General features: G+C 36.5%; 1 protein-coding gene across 2 annotated transcripts in view; it reads right to left on the reverse strand.

Moving 5' to 3' along the window:
- Positions 1 to 10,256, reverse strand: part of grid2 (glutamate receptor, ionotropic, delta 2) — a 530,237-nt gene that overhangs the window by 97,479 nt on the left and 422,502 nt on the right. For both annotated transcript variants that reach the window (XM_005722013.1, XM_005722014.2), the window contains exon 10: positions 3,003 to 3,200. In XM_005722013.1, coding sequence (XP_005722070.1) covers positions 3,003 to 3,200 — 198 coding nt within the window. The remainder of the gene's footprint in view (positions 1 to 3,002; positions 3,201 to 10,256) is intronic.

Consider the following 10,256-nt stretch of genomic DNA (forward strand, 5'->3'; position numbering starts at 1 on the left):
ATTGTGCTTGAAGCATTTCTCGGTAATTTTGTGAGCCACTGGGGGAGAGGGGCCTAGAAATGTTAAATACAAACTGCAAGTATTCAAGGTCAAGGAAAGGAGAGCCAAGTCTTACAAAATCACTCAAGCCTGACACACAGCCGAAGGAAAATAATGAAGTGATGGAATCGGAAATTTCTGAGAAAACACTGCTCAACTGAAGAAAACAAAAGACAACAATCAAAGAAAAATATATACTTGACCTAGGGTGAACAAAATGTGCATCAGGTTAATATGATTTCATCAAAGGACATCAGCAGGTATTGTGCAGATGCAGATATAAATATGAACTTGCACAAACACTTTCACGTAGTCATAAAAAGGTTGTTAAAATTAAATTAGATCTAACTGTATAAAAATGGTGCGTGTTTGGGCTGGAAATTGGAAAAAAAGTTTTTCCTGCCATTAAGAGATGATCATGGCAGAAAAACACTGTACTATTGATTTGAAAGGATCTGGTAAGATGCACACCTGTAAACCACGTTTTTTAAAATCAAACAGTTCAAGATGCGATCAAAGTGCAGCAAAACTGAAAAGCAAGCTTTGTTAGTCGAAATCAGGTAACTGACCTTGGCTATTGAAGAATATCTCATTGCTTTGCCTCGAGAGGCTCATGGGCTGCTTTTGCAATGTGCTTTGGGTCATTATCTATTTGCACTGTGAAGTGCTGTTTGATCAGTTTTGCATCATTTGGCTGAATCTGAGCAGAGACTACAGCCTTGTACACTTTACAATTCATCCTGCTACTCCTCTCTGCAGTCACATAAAAAACCCCTCTTGTTTCATTGGCTGCTATATATACATGTGGTAAGCTTTGAATCCTGAGCTGTTTATCTCATTTCCACAGCTTTGTCTTCCATCAGTGTGCTTTAAGTTAATATTGGTTTCATGGACCCACAGAATTTTTTTACAGAGCTGTGCAGGTCTTTTTTAGATGTTTTGTGGCAAAGTTTAATCTACCCTTTCTCTTCTTGAGCGTAACCAGTGGTTTACACCTTCTTGTATTTTCATTCATGAAGGGATCTCTTGATTGTAGTCTTTGGCAATGATACGCCTACCTCCTCAAGAGTGTTCATGAATTAGAAAGATGGTGTGAAGGTGGTTTTTCATGACCAGAGAAAGACGTCTGTATTCATTCACTTCAGTTGTCATAAATGATCTTCCAGGCCTTTTGGTGTTGTAAGTGCCTTCCTTTTAAGAATGTACCAGAGATTGCCGATTTGGCTACTCGAAGTTGTCTTATTTTGTTTTTATACTCTAATGATGGACACCTTGCCTTGCTTCAATATCTCTTTGGACCTCTTGCTGAGAGTTCCAGTGAACAGCTGCCAAATGCAACTTCCACACTTTGCAACAACTGATCTTTTATCAGCTCATTGTCATGGAATAATGAAAGAACAAAATGGTTGTAATTCCCAAACGTCTAACTTTGTCAAACCCCTCGATTTATAGATAAAAGCTCCCAATTAAATCACATCTTGGTTGCTTTGTTTAAAATCTAATACGGTGGTGGACAGAGGCAAAATTACAAAAACTGCGTTAATAACCAAATATTTTTGGACCTAACTCCACTCTTTCCTCCCCTTTTCCACCTTAGTGTGTGAAGTTCAAAAGAATTGTTCACTTGTGAGTGCAGTCACGAAAGAATAAACAGGAAAAAACAGGTAAACTCACCTTAAATGTTGAGTTTAAAACCTAAAATATTTATTTAGTCCTACCTTTGCTCAGACCTCATATTTAATAGGAAAAAAATAGTAATAAAAAAAGTTTTAGCAAAACATAAATTATTTTAAGCATAAAAGAATGACTTGATTGCAAGAAACTAAGGTAAGCTCAGGGTTTATTATTGGCTTCCACATAACAACAAACAATCAAAGCCACAGAGGAACAGAAAGTGCCTGTCAAATCATGAGTTATTTTCACAAGGTTCACAAGAAACACTTTCCTGTGTTGCCTTGTCTTTTAAGATGGACTCCAAGCAAAGCAACAGCAATCTTGCATGTGCTAGGAGTTTTTCAGATTTGAAATATTTATGATTATTAGTATCATCACATTTCAGTGATATTAAAAACAGAAATTCATATGTGACTACTCTAGACTTCCTGCATGTAAAAGTTCACCTTGGTTTTATTGTGTGACTTTGTTTAATCAGCAAAAGACGGTGTGAGTATGATATGAAATATATGTATGATGTGACAAATAGTTATCAAACTCAAGCATTTACAACTAGTGCAAGATAAGCTGCAGGTCTCCATTTATGTTTCTCTGGGATATGCTGCAAGGAACAAAACTAAAAAAACAGCTCTCACACATATAATAAGGGCACTTTGAGATATAACAGAATATTAAACAGCAATGAAACTGGTAAATTTTGAAGTATGTCAACTGAAGTCTATGTCAGTAGGGCTAAGTCATGGTCAAAGTAGTTATTTTTCAAATATGCCAATTTACTACCCTCAATCTAGAGGCCTCTCCATCTTTGGTGAACCCACATTTATAGTGTCACTATATCATCTCCACTTTTCCACTTTCCACTGAAGCAGTTCAAGTGTCTGCCAGCAGTTATAACACTTGAAGATACTTGAAGCTAGTCAAATTATTATAAAGTTGTTGTGTTTCTCTAGTATGCAAAATCACACAATATTTCATCTCTGCGCCTCCCAAATCCACTTCAGCTTACATAGTACAATTCTTTATGAATGAGTGTCTAAATGTCTCATTCCAAATTAAAGAAGTTTAAAGACATAAATCCAATGGTTACCAAGTGGGTGATGATGGAACCCATCCGAGTGTGAACTAAACCTAAGAGAGGCTGTTCTGTTCAGCAATTGATTCGTGTCTACATGCAAGCTTCTCCTCCTTCTGCAGTGATATAGTATAAGCGTGTGCATAAACAGGGAACATGTATTTGTATATGTATTTGTTTGCTCATGTGCATTTGTGTATGCAAGTGATCTTCTTACCTTGAAGACTAATTCGCCCATCAGTCCATTCCATTGACCATCAGGCTGCAAGCTGCCATATTTGTGGTCTGGAGCAACATAGATCTCATACTTAAAGCCCAGGTAGTTTGACAGAGCATCCAGGACATCGATGGAAAAGCCCTGGTACTTCTTTGGTTTCCCAAGAACATTCTCTGACACCATTACAAACGGCTCCTCCTAGAAGGCAACGAACAGTCAGCGTGTCAGTAAGTCAGTCAAGCAGCCAATCAATGCACCGTTCATTCAAGCATCAAGTCCCCCATTACCCTAATAACCATGTTAGCAGCACAAAAGATCATTTTGATGGCTGCAAGCATATCTGAGAGAATCTACATTTTACATTTAAAGATAATGATACAAGCAATGCCTGAAAAGGTAAAACTACATGTTACAGGTAGGCTCTTCTCTGGGGTTTATTTTCTACTACCTACTAGAGATATTAATGCTGCAAATGTGAAAATAATCCTATGTGTTATTCTAGAAGAAATCAAGGTATGAAAGCAAGCAGACATCTTTCCGCATATGTTCATTATTTAAATTATATGCTGAATCACCTTTTGAGTGAGTGTATGTTGACTGTAACAAGTGAAAATCATGATTAACCCCATTATTTGAAGTTCTCATCTCGGCATACTTGTATTCATTTATGGAACCACTTTATTAATTTACTGAAATGGTACCCTGTCTGACAACTTAAAGTGAATTAAAATGTTGAAGATCAATAACTGCACCCTAAATTCCAGCAGTTTTGTTTTTAACGGTTCATTCTTAAATACCATTGGGAAGCCTAAATCTCTTGTATATTGATTTCTGGCACTTGGCTCTCTGTTGAGGTTAAATGACATCCAACAGCGTTGTCATTTTAGGCAATTAAGTGAACAAAGCACAAGGGAAAACAAGGGGTTTCTTTTAATTTTCAAGGAAACTTTGCTTATACAAAAAATAGAAAGCAACATGAGACTTATTTTCATTTCCTACACCTTGGATTGTGTGTTTTCCTTCTAGCCGTTTACCACACAATTCTTGTTTAATAAATCCTTACTGATGAGTGAAACATTGCAGACCAATGTGTCTTATTTTATGAGACTGTTTGTGTTATTGACAGGATATTGGGTGCACATTAAGCACAGACATTCAAACAGAAACATATACACACAGGGCATTCTACACATTAACTTGGCATTTTCAAATCCTTGCTAGCAGCTGCAGTTCAATAAACTATTAGACAGTGAGTGGACATGCATACCAAGTCCCTCTCTTACCACAAGCATCCATCAATTCAGGTGGGAACACCCACTAACAAAAACAGCCATACATACTGATTTTCCCCTCAACTGACACTGATTGCTTCCTTATTTGGGGGGTTCTGTAAACCTTTATAAACAAATAGACATGGTGGAGAAAAGCTGGTTGGCATTGTTCTGCAGGACAATCAAGGCAAAGTAATAGTACAAATTTCCTGATCTACAGTTAATTACACTATATAACTTTTAAACTACATTATGTGTGAAAGACAGAGTAGGTGTGGAAAACACATAACACCAGCAGTTAACGTTTTTTAAGCTTAACTTTTTTTCCCCATAGCATTAATGTATTAAAGTACATTAAAGTATCAAAGAGTTATCACAAATGGCATGCATATTAACGTTAGCCATTTCACTATAAGCACTTGATTAATTGGCCAACAACAGGTGTGAGGACCTCTATAAAGCAGAAGTTTTGCAGATCTGTGTTAACAAAATAGCAAAGAAGAAAGGCATCAGCAATAGTTTTAGAGAAGTAATTCTTGCTGCCCATCAATCTGGGAAAGGTTATATGATCCAAACAATTTCACATCTATTATTCTACAGTAAGAAGAATTATTCACAAGTGGAAAACTTTCAAGTCAGATGCTAATCTTCCCATGAGTAGATATGGAGTGGAGCCTAAGGTCGGACTATGCGATGCTACTAGTAATGCAGTTAACGTGTTACAAACGTAAAGCTCATAGAAAAAGAAAAATACTGAATAAGTATGGCTTGTTTGGAAAGGGCTGCAATGGCAGCACAGGTCTGGTTTACAGAGATACATTCAAACCACAAAACTTCGGGAATATTGTTCATTACACAGATGAGACCAAAGTGCAGATGTTTGGGCATTTGGTGAAAACCAAACACGACATATCAGCACAAACAGCTCATAACACCTGTCGAGCACAGAGGCGAAGGGGGGAAGATTTGGGCTTCTTCTACAGTGATCATAATCAAAGTATTCTAGAACCAAATATGAGGCCATGTTGGAAAAAAATCAAAATATTGCAATCACCCAAAATCTACACTTCAACCCAATTGAAATGTTGTGGCACAACCTCAAGAGTGCTGTGCATAAATGAATGCCTGCAAACCTCAAGGATCTAAAGAAGGTGTCCACCAGAAATCCTCCACAATAATGTGAAGAAAAAGCTATTGAATCATGAGGTGTACTTGTGAAAGTGTGTACTTTCTTTTAGTCATGACTGTGTTTTATCTTATCTTATCTCATCTGATCTTATCTTATCTCATCTTATCTTAGCTCTGAGAGAATTAATACACTTGTGGGTATGCAACTGATTTTTTTTTTCACTTGCAAAATAATGAGACTATCTAAAAGTCAACAAAGAGTCATGTAACCATTTGAACATTGCGCTGTTTAGTCTGATTTTAAACTGTTGGGCTAAATCACTTCTCAGTAAATGGTTTACAGACTGAAATCTTGCAAGAAAATTATCCTTTGAGATGTAGTATTACTGTGATGTTAATCTGTATTTCTCAAGTTGCTTTTCTTTCTCTGCTTTTTTCCTTACAGCCCCTTTGTTTCTCTTGCCACTTACCAGCTGACATATAACACTTTGCATCTTTCCAGGGTGCAATGTCTGTAGATTCTAGTTTTCCCTGAACATATGTCTAGAAAACCTCATCTTCACACATCCATCAAGCTACAATACTCCCACTTGTCACCATGCAGTATATAATCTCACGTCCCTTGAAGTTACTGTTCCCATGTCTCATTTCCATCATTTCCCCTAACTTTCCTCAAGACTAATTCCTGTAACTGGAAATGTTCCTCTTATTCTTTTTGGAAAAAAAATACCAGAAACAGGAATTGCTCCCTCCACAAAAACTAAGTAATACCACTTGAAGTTCCCTCTAAGGAATGCTAGTTTTGACAGAATCATGTGGTAAGTTGTGCCACTGTGATCATTTCCAAAACACTCTGAGAAATCTATGTGTACCGTAAAAGTAAAATCTATTTTGAAAGGCCCAGACAGCGCCTGCAGTAGATTAGATTTTATATTGTGTGATAATGATTTTTCTCTCAGTTTCAGTTTGATAAAGAAAGACGATATAAAGTTCAGAACAACAGAAAAGCAATTCAAATTGAGACGCAAAGAAAAATGTACACTAAATTCATATTTAGTGTACAAGACAGTGGACAAGTTTTTTTTCTTTAGAGAGCTCTTTTTTTATATAGGAATTTTAATAATTATGTTTTCATTAGTGTATAGACAATCATCTGTATCGATAGAGCACTGTCACATTCTCCATGGTCAACCATTTTTATTCTCCAAGAACAGAAAAACCAAACAGGCTCTATCAGCAGGCTTTTACATTTTGAGTTTGCATTCACTTAAGGCTCTTCTAAGTACTCGGAAAAAGATGGGTAAGCAGTTGGTTGCAATCTCCAACCTTATCATTAGACTGAATTCTACAGATGGTCCCTTTAAAATACATTTTATTGTTAGATGGACTATCAAATGAAAGTAAAGGAACAACTGTCAAATTGTAAACATCATTTAATTTGATTGCTAATTCATCAATCTTCAGTGATCGATATCATTAGCCACCTTGCAAAACAAATGTGGCATTAATTACACTTGTGGTTACTGTGTGTCTTATCTTCCTTCAAAGTAAAACTTTACTTTTTATTCAGAGAGAACATTGTGAGCTCTCTTCATTATCTCCAAAAATATGAACTCAAGTTAAAAAGGGACATATTTTGCCTTTGGCTGCATATTTGGGCTACTGTAGCTAAATCCACAGCTTGCTACTTAAATCAGAGAAATGTGCACTCTCGCATAAAAAAGGACAAGACCACTACATATGATGAAAAGAAGAAAGCCATGCTGCTGAGATTAAACAATTTAATTTAGAAACATATATAAGACAGTAATTTTAGATTGTTAGGCCAGCTAACTATATAGTCTTACATATAGTATAAAGAAAACCACATTTTGATAACTGCTTAAAGCGCTTAAACTATATTTTTTAGTTTTAAAACATTGTTTTTGGCTAATTGTGTCACTTGTGCCCAAAAGTTTTTCTACTCCTGACTCTATATTATAAAGCAGGATTTATTCTTATCCAGCTAACTTCACTGTTAACCCGAGTTTTCAGTACCCTGAAATTGGGTCACTTCTTACTTTTAACATATGTTGCAAAACTAACGTGCTGTAGAGCAGGTTATGAAATCCTACTGACCAAATAGCATCACCATTCCTGCAAGATCCTTCTGTGCATGGATAGCAGGAGGTACAAGTGTCTGAAGTTTTCTAATAATGTCTAATGTCTTTGTGTTTCCCCAGTGAGCATCAGTGTTAAATGCAGATTGAAATATGCCAGACTTTAATATACTATATAGTATTTAATATAGTAGCTCTTCTCCAGTCTTACTGAACAAAACCCATGCAGTACATTTAATACTAAACTACTGTACATGGCTTTTCCTCCCACACACACTGTAAACCCGAATGTTCAAAGTAATTAAATAGATTAAATAGTGTATACTCAAAGTCTTTAAAAAGTTCTGTTAACTTAAATATGTCAAGTTCGTGTAACATGTTCTTCTTTTTGAGTAAATGAAACTAATAATATTTGATTGAATTGAACTATTTCTATATTAAGTAAGCATCACTTAAAATCACAACTCAATCACAACGTAAGACAGTTAAGTTAGGACATATAAGAATGGTAAAGTCCTGTTATTTTTGTTGTTTCAAGTAGGCAGGATTTAATAATAAACTTAATTTATGTAGCACATGCAATACAATAAAATCTCAAAGTGTTTCACCAAATAAGTAAAATCAAATTGTCTTAAATGCATTAGTGGAAGACAAAATGTATTTATTTTAATATTCATTGTTTTATCAATGTATCCTACATATATATTTTTAATTTTTTCCGTAAGTGTTGAGCAGCTGCAGGAATCAATTTTTATTCCGAGTTAATCTCTGATTCACCCTCCGAAGCGGAAGGCGGCGCTAATGAGCATTAATACAAAACACAGAAGAAGTAAAGGTATGTGGGCGGGAACAGCACCAAAGAGGCAACATGGACGACTGGAGAAAGTTGGACCTAACGGCAGCAACAACCTCACTGGACTTACAGTAAGTTTTCAATGTTGATATTAGTTTATTGTTAAAATACGAATATTTAGTTGTATTTTGGGTGCGTGTCGAAAAGAATAGCAGAAATGTCGGGTCCGTGTTTTTTATATGCTTTGCTGCTCTCCCCGAAGGAAACTTTGCACTTGCAGAGCTAGCATTAAGTTGTTGTAATGAGGGTCACAGGCTGTTTAAAAAGTTAGATACTACTTGTTCTAGAGGTGGCGCCCGGTCGCCTAGTATGAAACAAAGTGTTTTAATCTCTCTAAAATTTTAAACCCCCTCTCATGACTCAGAATACTTGGGTCCAAACAAGCCAGTTGTCCCTGCAGTTACACAGCGGAGATACCTGTCTGCAGTGAGAGTGCTTTCAAGCAGTTTTCTTGTTAGAAACACTATATTTTAAACTATATGTGCAGGGTTAGGGTTGTGAAGGAGTGAAGGAGCTCCTGGACCTCTGGCCTGCTCTAAAAATGGAGTCTGACGTAATATGGATCAGCTCTCTTTAAAATGAAAATTGTAATTCTTACTCATGTGGCAGCTTTTTGCTGCTTTATAAAGATGTGCGAGATTCTTCAAATTGAACTGTATTGTCCTTCTGCTGTAGTTATATGCAGAGTTTCAGCTGATTACAAATCAGAACCTGCCCAATACATTCTACGCTGAACTTGACCGCCAACTTCCTCGACTGATGACCTTATTCAGACAGAAGGCATCAAAAACTGGGAAGACAGCAGATGCCCTGGCTGAAATTCTAAGAATTCACAATGGACAGGTAATAATAGATTGTTACACATTTCATAGGTTGAACCAGCGGAACATTGGACAGGTTCAATGATTTAAATGAGCTTTTTGAATTTTGCTATTACTCCACTTTGTGTTTGCTATTTGTCTGACTGTATTAAAGATGTGAACAGGTTATTTGTGGACATACTGTATGTTCTGATTTGACTGTTGTTGTTGTTGTTCAGTAAACTCACCAGTATATACAATTCTGTTTTTATCTGGAAATAGGAAATCCATGATATCCACACCAAGCGCACTACCATTTTCCACGCCCTTCCTGTCTATCTGCGTGAGGATGTCTCTGGATTTTTCAGAACCTGCACTGTGAGTATCCTTAAGTATCTAACAGATACTACTGTGTATATAAACAGTGCATCAAAGTACAAACATGTATTTTGATGCACTGTTTGGACTTACCTTTGTTTAGTCTACCCATACAGTTTCCATGTATGGTCTTTTCTGTCTCCTCACTACGAATGAACTGAATTGGTGTTTTGTTGAAAGTGATAAGATGTTTAGTAAAACATTTTCCTGTGTATTTCCTTTAGCTTAGTTTCAGTCTATCTCACACCACTTGATTCTCTGGTGAATTAGCTGATTTATGTGTGCAGAACATGGATCTTCTGTTTTTCACCTCTTACAGTGAGACTCAGGTCTCCCTTGTAAAAGAGGTATTGGATCTCAATGGGAGTTGGTAAAATGAGAAATGATATGTCATCTGTTGTATTTCTTGGGTTAGATTGTGATTAGTATCTCTTTTTCATTAATTCAGGACGAATCTGATGAGTTGGAGCTTGATGGTGTTGAAGTGGCCCTCTTCACTGTCATCAGTGACCATGACACAACAAGTCCAGTTCACTACCAACCTGTGAAAATCTCTGTCGTCATTGAAAGTGATGCCGTGTTCAGTCTCCCCAGATTTGGTGAAGCCTTCCTGGTAATGTTTGGACTGATCTATGCACTTCACCTCAGCTACCCCAAAGCCCTGACCAACACTTTAGAATTTACTCAAAAGATTTTACTTGGTCTAGAAAGTGGTAAACTGTCAC

This window comes from Pundamilia nyererei, unplaced genomic scaffold, assembly GCF_000239375.1.
Source record: "Pundamilia nyererei isolate P.nyererei 1_Seehausen unplaced genomic scaffold, PunNye1.0 scaffold00006, whole genome shotgun sequence".
NCBI lineage: Eukaryota > Metazoa > Chordata > Actinopteri > Cichliformes > Cichlidae > Pundamilia > Pundamilia nyererei.